The sequence below is a fragment of the Pleurodeles waltl genome, chromosome 9, assembly GCF_031143425.1.
Source record: "Pleurodeles waltl isolate 20211129_DDA chromosome 9, aPleWal1.hap1.20221129, whole genome shotgun sequence".
Lineage (NCBI taxonomy): Eukaryota > Metazoa > Chordata > Amphibia > Caudata > Salamandridae > Pleurodeles > Pleurodeles waltl.
Window position 1 is genome coordinate 157,982,596 of NC_090448.1, and position 16,635 is coordinate 157,999,230.

Here is a 16,635-nt window from a genome sequence, read left to right on the forward strand (position 1 = left end):
ATTTGGGATGCATGTTCTAGTACCAAACACTGTGAACCAATTTTTTTATGTGAGTTACCTTATTTGTTCGAGTAATGACTCTTTAGCCCATTGTTGTCTTTATTGAAGCACGAATTATCTCTCACACCAAGTGTGAGTCTCGAGCTTTGAACGAAAATATTGAGCTTAGTCAGTGTCAATCGAAAATGGTTTTATTGGATCGTAGCCGCCCACGACTAACTCACTTTTGTTTCAAAACATTCAAACCTTTCTCCCATGGACTACAGGAATGTGAGCTATCTTATCTAAAGCATGGCTTGTCTTCCAACTTTACGTCAAAATCAGACTTTGAGATTCAAGAATGTACTGAGGACACCCATGTGTCAATTGGCTTTCGGAATAATCAACAATTATCTCAGGATCTGCGGACCTGCTGCTTGACCAAGCAACCCTGTAAGCATGTAATGATACCTTCCCTGCTCTTGTTGGCATACCTTTCCCCTCCTAAGGAACATGTCTTGCCATGAATTACAGGTATCAAAGATATATAAAACACCAAAATGAAAAAAATATATTAAAAATAAGAAAGGAAAGAGGCCTTCCTCCTATTTGCCCTTATTGAGTGTGGTTAAATCCATGGATTATGTGGCACCTATATGGTTATCTCACAATGCCTACTTTTCCCTGCACTGCAAAGAGGAATTTATAATTGAACCCTGTTAGAAATGGGGTCTCTATTTGGTACTGGTATGTACCCTGTCCAAGTAGGGACCCTCACTCTACTAGTCAGGGTGAGGTTACACAGCAAAGATAACCCCTGCTCACCTCCTCTGTAGCTTTAAAAGAGTCAGACGTATCTCAGAGGCTATGTGTAAAGTATTTGTACCCACACACAGTAAAACAGTGAGAACACCACAAAAGTACTCCACACGGGTTTCGAAAAATAGCCAATTTTTATCTGAGTAAAACTAGACCAAAATGACAAAGATCCAAAATACACAAGTAAAGATAAAAAAATTCAAAGATTATACAGTATGTAGATAACACAATAGCTCCAACTGGGACTATCACTGTATCTTGACGGAGTAGCTTCCAACAGTCCAACCCCAGTCATGAGGGAGTGTTGGCTGGTCACAGAGTTGCATAGACCCTGGGTACAGTACCTTGGAAAACAATGAAGAAACAAAGACATTACCGGGAGTCGGGGAGGTGAGGTGTCACTGGACCCGGTGAGGCATCGGTTCCTTACTGCTACTGGGAAGGTGAGGCGTTGGTTCCTTACTGCTAGGCAAGGGAGGTGAGGCGTCAGTTCCTTACGGTTGCAGGGGAGGTGATGCGGAGTCGGTGGCGAGGTGTTGGTTCTTTATGACAAGGCAGGGTCGATGAATCCAGATGGTCAAGATGCAAGGCGTCAACTTTGCGGATTTGTGATCACACCATGGGGTCACAGGTATTGTGGCAGAGTCAGGTGTCACGGACGTCAGTGACACAGCACTCAGGAGTCACACTGTGACGGGACTTTGGAGGATCTGTGGCAGGACTTTGGAGGATCTGTGGAGGCATCAGACTTGTATTGCAAATTGCGGTCATTCCTCTCAGGGGGGACCACAGCTTCGGTGCAGGCAGCAGCATGGAGTCGGAGAGCAGCATCAGCTCTAAAGTCGCTCTGGAGTAGATATGCTTAGTTTCTTCTTGGTTGCACCAGAACTCACCTCCAAGGGCACAGGTACTGGATTTGACATCACTTGGCAAGTCTTGACTCTCAGCAAGAGAGCCCAGGAGCTAGCAGGTGAAGTCTTTGATGGCCCTGAGACTTCTTAAGAGGAAGCAAGCTCAGTGCAAGTCCTTGAAGAACCTTGGAATGCAGGATATAGAAATCCAAGTCTAGTCATTTCACTCCCAGAACAGAAGCAGCAAGAAACAGGCCAGCACAACAAAGCAACAGGCAGGGTGGCAGTCCCTCCTACAACATCCAGCTCTTCTTCCTAGAAGAATGTCTTAAGTCCAGAAGTGTGCTAACTATGTGGTGTCAGAGGTCCAGTACTTATACCCATTTCTGTTGTTGAAGTAGGCAAACCCCAAAGAGAAGTTTTTGTAGTGAACAAGACCCTGCCTTTCCTGGCCCTAGTCACAGACACACTACAGGGGTGGAGACTCTTTTGTGCAAGGACAGGCACAGCCCTATTCAGGTACAAGTGTCAGCTCCTCCCACCACTCTAACTCAGGAAGATCCATCAGCCTGGCAATGGGCCATCAGGATACGCAGGGCACACCTCAGCTCCCTTAGTGTGACTGTCTAAAGTGAATGCACAAACTGCCCAACTGTCATCCTGGACCAGACATGTATTCCACAGAGAGGCCGAGGCACAGAATAGATAAGCAGGAAAATGGCCACTTTCTAAAAGTGGCATTTTCAAACTCACAGTTAAAAAACTAACTTCACCAAAAGATGCATTGTTAAATGTGAGTTCAAAGACCCCAAACTCCATATCTCTATCTGCTCCCAATGGGAAGTTACACTTATAAGATAATTCAAGGCAATCCCCATGTTACTCTATGGTAGAAATAGGCCTTGCAATAGTGAAAAACAAAGTTAGCAGTATTTTACTATCAAGACATGTAAAACACACCAGTTCATGTCCTACCTTTTAAATACACTGCACCCAGCTCATGAGGCTGTCTTTGGCTTACCTTAATGGTAAATTACAGATAATAAAAGGGAAGGTTTGGGCCTGGCAAGTGGGTGCACTTGCCAGATCGAAATGACAGTTTAAAACTGCCCCCAAGGCACTGCAGTGGCAGGTCTGAGATATGTTTCCAGGGCTACTCATGTGGGTGGCACAATCAGAGCTGCAGGCTCGCTAGTAGAATTTGATTTGCAGGCCCTGGGCACACACGGTGCACTATACTTGGGACGTAATAGGAAATCAAATATGACAATCATGGATCAACCAATCACCAATACAATTTAGACAGAGAGCGCTTACACTCTAGCACTGGTCAGCAGTGGTAGAGTGCCCAAAATCCTGAAGCCAGGAAAAACGAAAATCAGCACAGGATCAAAAATAGGAGGTTAGAAACAAAAAGACGTGGGACACCTTACCAAGAGCTGACAGGTCTAACAGACCGTAAGGAACTTTTGAGTAAATATACATATATATTTTAGTATTACAAATGGCACTCCTGGCAGATTCAGAATTGGGCTACCTTTTAACATGTTTCAGTCTTGCAAACCTAGAAGGGATAGTAGAATGAGAGGGGTTGCAGTATAGAGCAGCAAATGATGGAAGAGTAGAAAGCTACCAGAAAAAATCATAATGTAGTGTTAAGATAATAACAAGGAACATGAAGAGGTTTAGAAAATGCACACAAGAGGTACAAAGTGTATGCCTACCTAAGACGTAGGGGGAGACAAATCACAATGCTGTAAGAAATGCACCTCTCTGAGAAGGAAGGGAGGAAACAAGCATTGGAGTGGGCAATTGTCCTCACAAGATGCTTATCTTATGCTAGGGTTGCTCTTATCTGGGTGAGCCCGAGAGTTTCATATACACCTCATAAAACACAAATTCACAGCACAGGTAGATATGTTCTAGTTAAAGGCGAATTTGATGGAGTAGCGCTGGTACTGGCTGCCATATATGTCCCTCACAATCCGCACATTTGGTAATAATCCTTAATTCACATATTCATAATCTGCATTCCAGGCTGGACAAAATATTCTGCACTCAGACCTTATCTCTTAATGTAATGCAAATTGAGTACCTCTGCAGAACTATTTTACACTATAACAATCTATTGATAAGGGCACAACTACGACAACATGGGAAATCAATGTCTGGATGGAGGCTTCAAATTTCGACCCTTTAAGACCCCCTTTTGAGGAACATCATATGGAAAGAAATAAAACATAATTTGGATGACATTGAAGGCATGGTATTAGATAAGACAGACTATTGAAAAGACATAGCCCCTGTAGAGAAACACCTATTGGTCTCCTTGGTGATACAGAAAAGGACACATCCTCTACAAAGAGAAAAAAGGTTTCCCAGTTACTGTAACAATTAACATGATTAAATGATAGGAGTTACATATCCCAGAAAAACGAAGAAGGGTGCAAAGCTGGGAAGCTGTTGGCTTGGTTAATTAAGCCTGAAAACTGGGGAACCCTGATAATAAGTATCCAAAACAGCAGAGTAGTCACAGTGGATTAATGAAGCATTTGCCTAATTTAAAACTTCACTATACATGGAGGGAGATAAGGACTCAAATGCTGACATAGAGAACTTTCTAAATGATGAAGGATTAATGTCACTGTTTTCAGAGAAAATCAAAGCCCTTACTTAGAGATAAGGAAAACCCCTGAGTCTAATGGGATGTCACTAAGCTTTATGTAACATAAATGGTCTTTGTGGCCCCAAGATTAGATATCATGTATGAACCTGCAAAAAAAAGGATGGCTCCTTATAAAGGCTAAAGAGACCTTGATAGTACCATTATCCAAGAAGGGAAACAGTTCAGAGATGTGATATCATGCAAACTTCTATCGATACTCAGTGTCAAATATAAGCTCAATCCTCAGTAAGGTAGTTGCACTTAGGATAGCTACTCTAATACCAACCATAGTTCCCCCCGATCAGAAGAGGTTCATCCCAGGATGTAACATTGCCTTCACTTTAAACAGTTCTTCAATATTCTAGAAGAAGTACCACCTAAAGCCCCACATCAGGTAGTGATACCAGTAGATCTGGGGAAAGCATTTGACAGTGTTAGCAGGAAGGACATTAATAGCATACTGAGGCATCTGGAATTTGAGGAGTGAATTATCAATCAGGCTTTTGTTGTATTGTACAACTGCAGCAAGAATCTAGACAGAAAGGCTAGTATGTGGTAAAATGAGGACCCTCAAAAGACTGCCCACTTTCACCTTTAATTTTTACAATTCCAATGTACCACTGAAAAACATTGTAAGGGCACACAATCGAGAAAGGGACATAACTATTTTGAGCTACTCCCATGTTATATTGCAAAACACAGGCAATGTTGTGCTTTACCTAGAAAACGTCTCCTAGGGCAACTTCAACAATGGGGATAGTTTTGGGATGACATCTGGATTAAAGGTGAATAGGAATAAATAATGTGCCTTCTCTCTTAAAACAAACCAACTTAGCTTCAGCATCCAACAGATGGCTGTAGTAATCAGATAGGGAGAATAGATTTTCCAGTACTGACTGGTGAACTTCTATCAGGGCGAGCCGTATGTGATTGAAGACAATATCAAGAGAGTAATTATTTCCCCTACGAGATATAGAAGTATTTGAAACTCACTTCCATTAATGGTAATGGGAAATAAGACACTAGCAAAAATGGTTGTACCCACAAACTGCTGTATTTTACCCTAGTAATGCACCTTATTACAGATTCTACAGTTGGACTCAAATAGGCACAGAGTGGTTGTAAGTAAGATGCCGTTACCAATTTTGGAGGACGGATTTCGGGTATCCAGCTACAAACTCTACTAGTTAGCTGCAAATGTTCAATGTATGGTAAAATGGTTCTTAGACAGCAATACCTCAGAGGAAACATATATGATGTCAGACTTAATAAAAAAGGAAGTACCGGGTCAGGTGCTACTAGGGATTAGGAACCATAGTAAGAAAATAGGTAGGCTAATTGAAGTAGCAAGAAAATGCTGATGCCTATGCTAAAGATATACCTATACAATACTTGACAACCCTGTAAAAGATAGAGAAACGAACATGTGCTCGAAAAAGAAAGGATGCTTTCGAGATGGTTAACCTGTGTATATTTCAAGGCCTGCTGCAGGTAAATGGAATCCATAAAGGGCTTTTTGTGTGCTAATAAAAACCTGTAGGTTTAATACATTCAGTCTGGTGAATGAACAGTACAGTGCAACCACCTGCCTGTTCTGTACTGCAGTTGCTGATTATCATTAGGGAAAGGTAGACAGGCAGTGGCTCTACTATACAGTGCACCTATAGATGCTATTAGGGCTAAGCTAGATAATTTTAGAGCGACCTGGTCCAGATACATGGACACAGACCTTACCAAAAAGGACTGGGAGACTGTGAAAGGATGGTTCTGACTATCTGGTCTGCTCTGATGTTTTTGTATCAAATGGTTTTTCAACTTTTACTTTGAGGGAGCCTCACAGTTTGGGACTCACCCACAGTAAACTCATGGTAAAATGGACTGCATATGTTTACCCCTGGTGCCGCCTTGTTGAGCAAAGGCTGCTGTGACACAGCAAGGGTAGGAGGCCCAGGGCTGGTTACACATGATCACGTGTGCACAAGTGTGTGCACCCATTTGAGGGCTGCACAGGGAGGATTCCTGGCATACGCAGGCCAAGAACGGCTTAGGTAGCCTGGTGCGGAAGGGACCATGCAGAGTGGGTTGTGACCTGGACTAGGCCTTAGGAGATGGGTGAACACATGTAAGGGATAGTCAGTGTGCTTACTGTCTTGACTGTAGTGACACTCCATTATATGTCAACGGGAGGGGTTCGCCTAGGGCGCAGCTCCAGTTTCCTAGGGTCAACAGACTCCAGAATCTCACCAATGTACACTGTAACCCGTATGAGAAGAATAATGCAGTAGGTTACAAAAGCATATTTGTACAGCTTATGCATCATTGAGGAATGTCATCTTTATCTGACAGCTCACAATTAGGATCAAATACTGAACTTCTGTTCAGCTGTAGGAGCAGGGCCTTGCATCAATCATTCAGCTATCATTCCGTGCCAGGAACTGAGCCTGCCCCAGGCCCCCCAGAGAGGAAGGGCTCTTTGGAGGAAGTGCTGGGAGAGACCCTGGCAGGAATGTCAGGAAGGAGGGGCTGAGTCTCTCAGAGCACATGTGGCAACTGACTCCTAGGCAACACCATTTTGAGCTATCTCAGAAGACTGTGCAGGAAGGTTGGGACAGGGGCGGAGAAGTGATGTGGTGCATCAGGCTAGGCCAGAGGCGCAGCCCTGCTGAACACTTCCACCCCCACTTAAAAAGTCTCTCTTGGCTGTACTTCCCTGCAGAACACTGGGACTGAAGACGGGCATCATGGACTTCTGGAAAGACAAACTCCCTTAAAAAGTCTCTCTTGGCTGTACTTCCCTGCAGAACACTGGGACTGAAGACGGGCATCATGGACTTCTGGAAAGACAAACTCCCTCACTGACCCTTGGGGCACACCCCACGACCAGGCAAGCTGGTCCCCTTACTCCCCCTAAGGACCAGTTGGGCGAAAGACTAGGATCTGGTGCAAGGAGAGCACGCTGCCCAGAAGAGAGGAAGGCACCCAAATGAAAGGCTTGCACATGGAGTCAGTGCAGGCAAAGAGGCCTAAAGAAAAAGCTCCAGGTGGCTAGGGCTCGCTACCAGGAGCAGAATGAGCCGACGAATGTTGAAATTGGCCCAGAGATGTCCCCAAGGGAAGGTACGCGGCATTTGATCCCCAAGGAGGACTACCAACAAAGTGCATCAGGCTCAGCTGTGGATTCTAATGCTGCCCCCAGGGTGGACCAGGGCCCGGGCTGCCCCAGAGAAGAATGGAGCAGGGGAGTGCTGTCACGCATTCCCAGAGAAAATGAGGCAGTGAGAGAGAGCTGTTGTGCTCCTTCGAAGGCGAGGAGAGCCCCGGACCCTGTCCCAGGGCCCCACAAAGAAGCCAAGTCGGGGGATGCCATTGCACCCCCACGAAGATGGTGGGAGCGGCCCTGGACCCCACCCCTGGTCCCCACAAAGAAGCAACGTCAGGGGGCGCAATTGCACCCTCGCAAAGATGGTGAAAAGGGCCCCAGACCCCATCCCAGGACCCCACAAACAAGCAAAGTCAGGGATGTCGTTGCGACCCCCACGAAGAGGAAGATGGGGCCCCAGACCCTATCCAGAGGCCCCTGATAGCCAGCGAAACAAACAAAATCATCACAGCAGCTCTCTTCAGAGCAGTGGGATAGATGTTCATCTGTTATGCACGCTCCAGAGGCTGTGCCCCATAATGCACTGTGGGACCTGGTCCAAGTCTATGGGAGGGAAAAAAACACTTGTTTGGCATGGTGGTGACCCCTAGGAGACTAGGAGAGAGGGGTCACCACCAAAATCATCACCACATGCAGGGGAAGCTGCAGGAGGAGCGCAGCCTCCCCCCAAGAAGTTATCAAATGTCCACGCCCTCAGTTTCAGGGGACTTGGAAATTATAACCCATCAAGGGTTTCAATGTGTTTTCAAGCCCGTCCTAGCTGGAACTCTTGTTTCAGAGTGGTGGAACTGTACCTTCTAGAGGTGAAGATCATGGCTGCAGTCCGTGTGACCTGAATGCTAACAATGGATTGCTACAATGGTGAACATCCTCTAGGGGTGAAAGTCAGTAATTACAAGTACTTCTACAAGAATGGGGTCCTTTAGGCACTAAGGTTAAAATGGTAGCATTTATGCTAAATGTGATTCAAAATGTATGGATGCAGCATTGTGGCCAATGATATGACTAGTGTAGGGTCATATGAAATGGCACCCTCTAGGATTGAAAGATGGTGTTACATAATCATTAACAACCAATTGATGTCCTTTAGGGACTGTACCAAATGTACATAATTTTTATGTTGAATGTTTCAATGTGGAATATGATTAACCTTGGCCCCCACCCTTGAGGGGTGTGGATGGACTTCACAGATCATGCTGAGGTAATCCTAACAGCACAAACTTGCCTAGACATGTTTCTTGTTGATGCTTATTTGAGTAATGAGATTGACAGTCACTAGTGATCAAAGTAGATGTACTTTCTTGTCAGTATTAGGTGCTCTCACTAGAAGTTACAATCACACATTGCATTGGAATACAAATGAATGTTCTGCCATGTGGGTTTTTGGTTTATATCTCCCTTTGGGAGAGACAAGAATGATTATGCAATGTCATCCGAAAGTAATTCCATCAACTTGTGTATGTTTGTAAATTGTGGCATAATTTATGTGCGTAATAAAAGTACTTTTACTTTATCCAAAGAATAAGCACAAAAAGCACAGACAGGACAATCATTTATTGAGTGTTTTTCTTGTGTGCTTGTGAATGGTGATTACTAGCCAATACCACCTCCCTTGAGTAAGCCTTGGACAGATCTGCAAGGCTACCCTATGAGAGCCAAGCGCTACCATGGGGTGTTTGGTTCCCAGTGGTGGTCGAGTGCGGACCCTTTACTTGTGGAGGCTACACAACTAATGACCCACCCTCCGACAGAGACTATTTTAAGAAGTAAAACTAAAGTTTTTCATAATGTGAGATTTAAATTACTACATTAACCTACCTGCACTAAACCCATCAAAATAATTTAAAAAAACGTAGCCTACCGCAAAATATGAATTCACAAGATGCCGTGTACCAGATGCAGATTGTATACATCTGACCTGGATGTGTCAAAATATATTAGGGTCCTGGTTAAGGGTCAATTTGTGTACAGGAAACAGAATAAATGGACCCAATAAACTCAAACCTGAACTGTGGCTGCTCGGTGCTCAGTCAGACACTAAGACCAAAGAAATGGAAATAAAGCAATACATTTGTTGACCTAGCAATGGTGTTATATAGGAGAAAAATCTTATTGTCCTGGAATGCACTTAAAGCTCTGGATATTCGGACCTGGGAAAAGACATGAACTACTGGGCCTGAAATGAGAGTGAGACATTATAAGCACCGAAACAGAAGGGTCCAGGAGAGCAGGGAAAGTACTAGATTGGGAAGCATTGATACAACTATACAGAGAGGCCATGGGAGACAGGTCTGAGCCAGAATGTGAGTTGGGGATATTAATTATATATGTATAATATATATATAATGTGCAGGATTACTTTAGGCTGGTTACGGTAACTATGGTAGTAAAGATAACAATTTATACAACATTTAACAAATAGAGAAAAATATAACAAAGAGCCACTAAACATATGATATCATACTGTAGCTGGGGTTGTTATTGACTAAAAACATTGCTTCTTATTGTTTTCTGTCACAAACCCTTGCAGCAGGCTATGGGGCAAGCAGGGGCTAATGGGGGCAAACCTGGTGGTAGAGGCCTTTTACTCCTGATGTCCCAGGACCTGACCTACTATGGATCCTGAGTAACTGAGCCAAGTACCCCTTCAGCACTTAATCATCAGTGGTAGCTGTGGACAAGCAGTCAAAGGCTCCCTCAGGGGGGAAGTGTAGATGCTGATTAATGAACATGGCTGAACATGGCTCATAACTAAAAGTGCACTCATCATTGTCAATAAATTTGTGTCTAGTCAAATATTTGTTTTCGTATGAAAAAGAAGTATTTTATTTCTAACTCTATATGTTCAAACATATAACTAGTGTTCATTTGCCAATTCCCTGTGCCACCCTTTTCCTTGCAAAATGGCTGGGGCTATTCTCCATTCACTGGTGGCCGCATACATGGAATACTCACTACTGGGCCATACTCAAGAGTTCTCTTTTGACTCCTTACGAATTAGTCAAAAGTGTCTATGGTGGAGCAGCATCTTCAGCAGCGAGTCCCCTGGGGCCCAACAGGTCCAAATCAAGTCTTACCTGTACCAGTGCCGCACCCTCAGCACAGAAGTGTTCGGCGTTTCAGCAGGTGCCAGACCACGGGCATTCACAGGCTCTAATACTGTTTTGAAATGTACACGCCTGTGTGGCAGCACCTGGCAGGCACAGGCTTTCTCCCAAGAGGGACTGCCAGCTTTCAACAGTGATTAGAGATACTCCTAACCAGCACAGACATGGTAAGTCAGTCTTTCCCACATGAGGGAGGGAGGGTGGTGTCAATCTTCCAGCTCCCAACCGAAGCCCAGTGATGGTGTGACATCTTCCTCGGCATCTTCCACAGTCCTCAGGGGTTGGTCAAGGGCAGTTCTTGATGCACAGGTTCGAACCACCGCTGGCAGTTGCTATATTTTCCCAGGCAAAGGCCTAAATTCTTGGCAACAGTAGTACCAGCAGCCCTTCTGGGGATAGAGGACAGCTGCGGCAATTAAGAGCAAACCGTAGACTCCGGCACTACAATCACCCACAGCACGTTGGATCCTACTGGCATATGGGGTTGCAGCTAAGCGCACATGAGTCTTTGGCATGCTTGTCACACAGTCACTTCAACAGTGGCCTCCTCTGGCATACAGGGGTCACTGCAAGGAGGAGGAACAGGTTTGGTGCTCCCCCACATGATGCTTGATGCACAACTCAATACACCGTGGCCCTCTCCTGGCATACAGGGGTCACTGAAACAATCCTGTACATGGGCAACAACCAGATCGGTGGACAGCTGTATCCTCACACCTTGCACAGGGAGTCCTCTCGCTAGGGCTCCCCACTGAACCTCACTCCCTCCAATGCTCTCCTCTTCCTCACAGGGCCCACTGGTACTCTCACCCAGCAGGGAGACTAGCAGGCCTTGGCCCCCAGTCCTGGTCACAGGCAGAAGTCTTGCACAGATTTCCCTTCTCCTACAGCCTGCCTGGCTGCTTGGCAGATGAAATATTTTGGGTGTCTCAAACTACCCTTCTTACAGTCTTTTTCCAGATACCAAATGTGATTCAGGGTCTGCGTCTTTGACATTAGGCTCATCAGAGGGCAGTGCAAAGCATTTGTTCTACACATACAGACAATAGAAGAAGCACACACTCAATGACTTAACTCTAGACCGGTGCTTTTTATATAGCAAAAGTATATTTTCTAAATTTAGTTTTAGAATCACAAGATTGAAGTTGCAGGTAAGTACTTCAATAGATTTGTATTTCACACATATATCAATAATACTTTGTTTGAAATCGGTAAGTTAAACAGTTTTTGAAATATTGGCAATCATCTGCTTTAAAAGGTGCAATTTTCAGAAACAGTTCCTGGGTGAAGAAAGGTTAGTATGATTTGCAGGTAAGTACTTGACTTACAGTTTCAATCTCCAGGGGTTGGAAGTCCATAGGTTGGGGTTCAAGTTAACCCCAAACACCCACCACCAGCTACACGGGGCCAGCCAGGTGCAGAGATAAAGTTAAGGCACATTTAACATAGGTTCCTATGGAGATTGGGGGCACTCGGAATTAGGCCTGCCTGCAGGTAAGTAACCACGGCTTCTGAGAGCAGACCTGGGGGGTTTAGAGAAGAAATAGGGTGCCACAAGTAGGCACCAAACACACACCCTCAGCAGCACTGGGGGGGCCGGGTGCAAACAAGGCATCGGGTTTCCAATGCTGGTCTACGAGGGGACTCTGTGGGTCACTCAGATGCTGCAGGCGAGGTCTAGGGGGTTGACTTGGACAAACCAGAGGCTGGACAGAGAGGAGGGCCACCTGCTGAACGTAGCTGCACCGTAGGTCAGGTTCTCCAACGCCTGGGGGCTGCAGGTGCAGTGGTCTTTTAGGTGTTGGGTATCTTCGTCCGGAGCTTTTGCAGTCAGGGGGGTCCTCGGGATTCCCTCTGCAGGCATCGTCATGGATGGGTGGAGAGGTCAACCCAAGGTGGGCATTTGCTCACAATAGCCTGGGGACTCTCTCTAGCTGGTTGGGCAACGTGGTCACCAGCCAAAGGCGTCTGGTGCAGGGTGGTCAGGACTCACGGATCCAGGGAGCCTCTGGCACCCCTTAGCTGTGGATTCTTTGTGGACAGGGCCGCTGTCCTCTGGAGTTCTCGGTCCTCTGTGGTGCCGGGCAGTCCTTTGGAGCTTGGCAGAGGTCGCTGGTCCCGCTGGATGTGTCGCTTTCTTTGTGCAGGTTCTCTGAAGCAGGAGACAGGCCAGTAGGGTTGGGGCCAAGTCAGTTTAGGTGGGCCCTTAAATCCTGGGTTTAGGGGCGTTACAGGGGTCAGAGGGCAGTAGCCAATAGCTACTGTTCCTTAGGGTGGCTACACCCTTTTTTGTCCACTCCATTTGGAGAGGGGGACACAAACCTAACCATATTGGTCCCTGTCCTCCAAACCAAGATGGAAGATTCTGCAGGAAGGGGGTCACCTCAGCTCTGGACACCTTAGAGGTGATCCTGGCTGAGATGATCACTCCTTCCTGTTTTCCCTAACTTTCCCACCGTACTTGCCGCCAAAAGTGAGGCTTTGTCCGGGGGGTGGGCAACTCCACTAGCTGGAGTGCCCTGGGGCACTATAATCCGAGGTTTGAGCCTTTGAGGCTCACCTTTAGGTGTTACAGTTCCTGCAAGGGGGACGTGTCCACCCAGGACAGGCTTAGTTTCTGGCCACAGAGAGCACAAAGGCTCTCACCCCATCCACCCCTACACCCCACCATATGCTCCCTCTTCCGTAGCCACAGAAGGAGGTGAGAGCATGCCAGTATCTGGAGAAGTATCCAGTACACTGGCTTCCCCTAGTTCATGATACCAGTCCAAACCATATTCTAAAGGGGCATGGGACCCCTCCCATTCCTCTCATGTACCTGGCTGATCAAAATAAGCATCAGGCACTTATCTGGCCCCTGTCCGCACCGTCGAAGTCACAATTGGTGTCGTACGATGTCGTTCCGGCTCGAGATTATCTGGAATGAGGATGGGGCTCACACCACCGGTGGGCGCCGACGAAACGGGGACCTTCAACATTGGGAACAACACTTGAGGAGGCCAACTGTGTGCACTCGGCGTTGTTCTGGATCCGGTATCGGATTCTGGAGTCCAGAACAGTGCTGAGGCCGAAGCCGCCGGCGTGGAATCCTATGGGGAGGCTGCTGACACCGCAGGGTCAGAAGGCACACCGGCAGGGGCGGCCCGCTCAAATACGACACGCATGGCATCGTAAAACTCCTTGAGTTGAGCGGGGTGGCTCCAGCTCCCAGAAAGGGGGGAAGACCTGAAGTAGGCCCTGGCATCGGTTCCGCAGAACCGTGGTGGGAAAACCAACGTTTCCGAGATGCCTCGTCGGCCCATGGGTGTGGCAAAGTCGAAGTCCAGAGGACCTTGAGTGCGACGAAGAGGACTTAGGGCCCCAGGAGTGGTCCTGCGACCTCCTCCTTGATCGGGACCATGACATCCTAGGACTCGCGCCAACCAAAGTCAACTGCCAGGCTGCCATGAGATTCAGAGACCACTCTCTCAAGCATTCGTGGCCATGGCCTGGCAGTCGGAACATGACTTTGAGTCGTGGTCTCTGTTGAGGCACCAAAGACATACCTGATGGGGGCCTGTCACCCGCATGGCGTGATGACATGCACCACGTGGCTTGTACCCCGTCTTCCTCAACGACGTCCTCACACAGACTCAAAAAAACATAAACAAAAAGGACAAAAAAAGGCCTGCCAAAAAAGGCAGAGGGTAACTCGAATCCAGACATGCACTTAACGCGCGCAGCAGGAAAAGAACTGACAAACGAGCACCGGCTTGGTGCCTTTCTAGGCGACCGTGACGTCACAGACAGCTCCAAGGACACCATGTGGATTCAAACGACACGACACCACACGGAGGGTACTGCTCAACAAAAAATTCTAGATTCCAAGCTGACGCCAGGAAATTCTAAGGTGAGGAATCTGCAGCTAGAAGTCTCTATCAGATAGTAAATTCTGCTCAACCAGTCTGCACGGGGCAACAGTTATGCAAAAAATACTCTGTGTGTCGAGAGAGAGGTGAAAGTTAATATTCTCTTATTGTCAGTACCAGAGTGTGGTCTCACTGTGGTAGCACAGTCTTTTGGGATCTTTTCTGGTAATATGTGGGCACTTTTCTTCAGCTCAGGACAATCCATGCTTTGTGGTGACAATGCAATGGTTAACATATATAATGGTAGGAACAAATACAAAATTAACACTTTTACTTTACTTGTGAATAATGCTTTATCGCCTATAGATCTTGCCTACACTCCTAACTACCACACCCGTTCATGTTCTTCCTCAGCTTTACTGACTGTCTGGTCATTCTTATTATGTTAAGAGTTTTAAAGTTTACTAATGCTTTGAGTGTCTTCTTGTTATCAATCCCTAAAACAAATTATTATGATTGCCAAACTCAAGATCTATTCTTTGGGTGCTGGCAAACTTCCTTAAATGACTTTTAATAATAGTTGGGGGAGGAGCCCATGTATCTATGTTTATATAATGAGAGCAGAACACAAGCTATTCTGAGTTTTCTTCCTCATATTCTCTTTCTCACAGAGACTAATATAACAAAAATGCTGGAAACGCTAAATACAGCTGAGCTAGATATATACAATTATTGTTAAGTGCAACATCTCCATTCCTTGAATTATCTTGCACATTTACCCCATTTTGACAACTGCACACTATGTTCAAATTGTAATTGTATTTTTCTATTACATTTAGGTCATTTTCAGTCTGGTCTGAAATATTCATTGCTTTCTGACCGAAGATCCAGAATTTGTTCCAGTTGATCCTTTGAACAGACCTTATGCCTTATATTGATTTTAAAATGTGTTTTTCTAATTCAAACTTCCAAAGACAAACAGGTTAAGATAGATATTTAAGGTATGTGTCAACTTCTCTTCCAAACTGCAGTTGAGCGTCGCTCTGCTTTTGTCACACCCTGTGATTCACTTTTATCGAACAGCATCACCCAACGTGGAATGTTATAGGGATTCATATTTAATACCATGTCTACAGGTTTTGCGTAAAGGACATACTTACTGCAATTTGTTTATTTAGTTCCTGAATGCCCTTAAATTTTGCCTGCTCCACAAAAGCCATCATTTCAATCATATCTTCTGTGGTCTCAGGAACCCTTAATGCACGCTCCTTAATCTGTTCAAATTCATTGCATATCCTGCGGAAAAGAGGGAAAGAATGAACATGTAGTACCTCTGAGCAACAGCATGCAAATTACAACAAGGTGACGGCTTCCATTGGTTAACCAAGGCATGGAAAAGAACTAAATACTTGTGGCTGCTGAGGAAAACATGAACACTGACGTGAAGGGGACTGGAACATTCATTTTCTATGTAAAACCTCTCCAAATGGCAGATTCACAAAAATGAATTTTCAGAATGAAAAATCAGCTTTTCGCCTACAACACATATAGATCTCAGACTTGCTGGGTTTTTCAAGCATTTCCAGAAATAGAAGTTGAAGTCTATGAGAACCACTGATTTTCATACAATCTCTTGCTGTTGATTTTGCTTTGAGTAATATCAACACAGAGACAAGTTTGCAGGAGTAAGTACGGCGGATACAGTGCATACAATTTTATTTCTTCTCCAGGGAAATGTTTTCTCCTGCAGAGAAATCCCTTCTGCTCAACCCAAATATAGTTTCTTTAGGGCAAATTTTCATCTATTTACACTTTCATGTCCATCATTTTTGAGAGTACATTTAAGTATGCTATGGAGTGGTAAGAATAATTGGAAAGATATGTGATTATCCGCAAAGTTATGGCTTTCCAGGAACCATCGCAATTCAAAGGTGGCAACACTTAAGTTATTATATCTAACTCTGATACTCAAATGGTAAGAAAGCCATCAAATTTAAAGATTGTTTATGGCAATAAGTCCTTTCTTGGGCAAAAATATACACAAATCCAGATTCTGTAATTCAAGATCATTTTTTACTGCAGATGTGTTTTTTTGTGCATATATGTTAGATATTGATGGGCAAAAAAGTTTGCGATCTGCCCCAAGGTTGTTCTCCAATGTATTGGCGTAGGAAATCCATTGCTCCTGTGTTGTGACACTTGCTTG

At 45.3% G+C, this 16,635-nt stretch overlaps 1 protein-coding gene across 1 annotated transcript in view; it reads right to left on the minus strand.

The window, feature by feature from the left end:
• DNAH12 (dynein axonemal heavy chain 12) overlaps nt 1–16,635 on the minus strand; it is a 937,015-nt gene that overhangs the window by 786,104 nt on the left and 134,276 nt on the right. Inside the window, exon 13 of the mRNA XM_069206470.1 lies at nt 15,590–15,725. Coding sequence (XP_069062571.1) covers nt 15,590–15,725 — 136 coding nt within the window. The remainder of the gene's footprint in view (nt 1–15,589; nt 15,726–16,635) is intronic.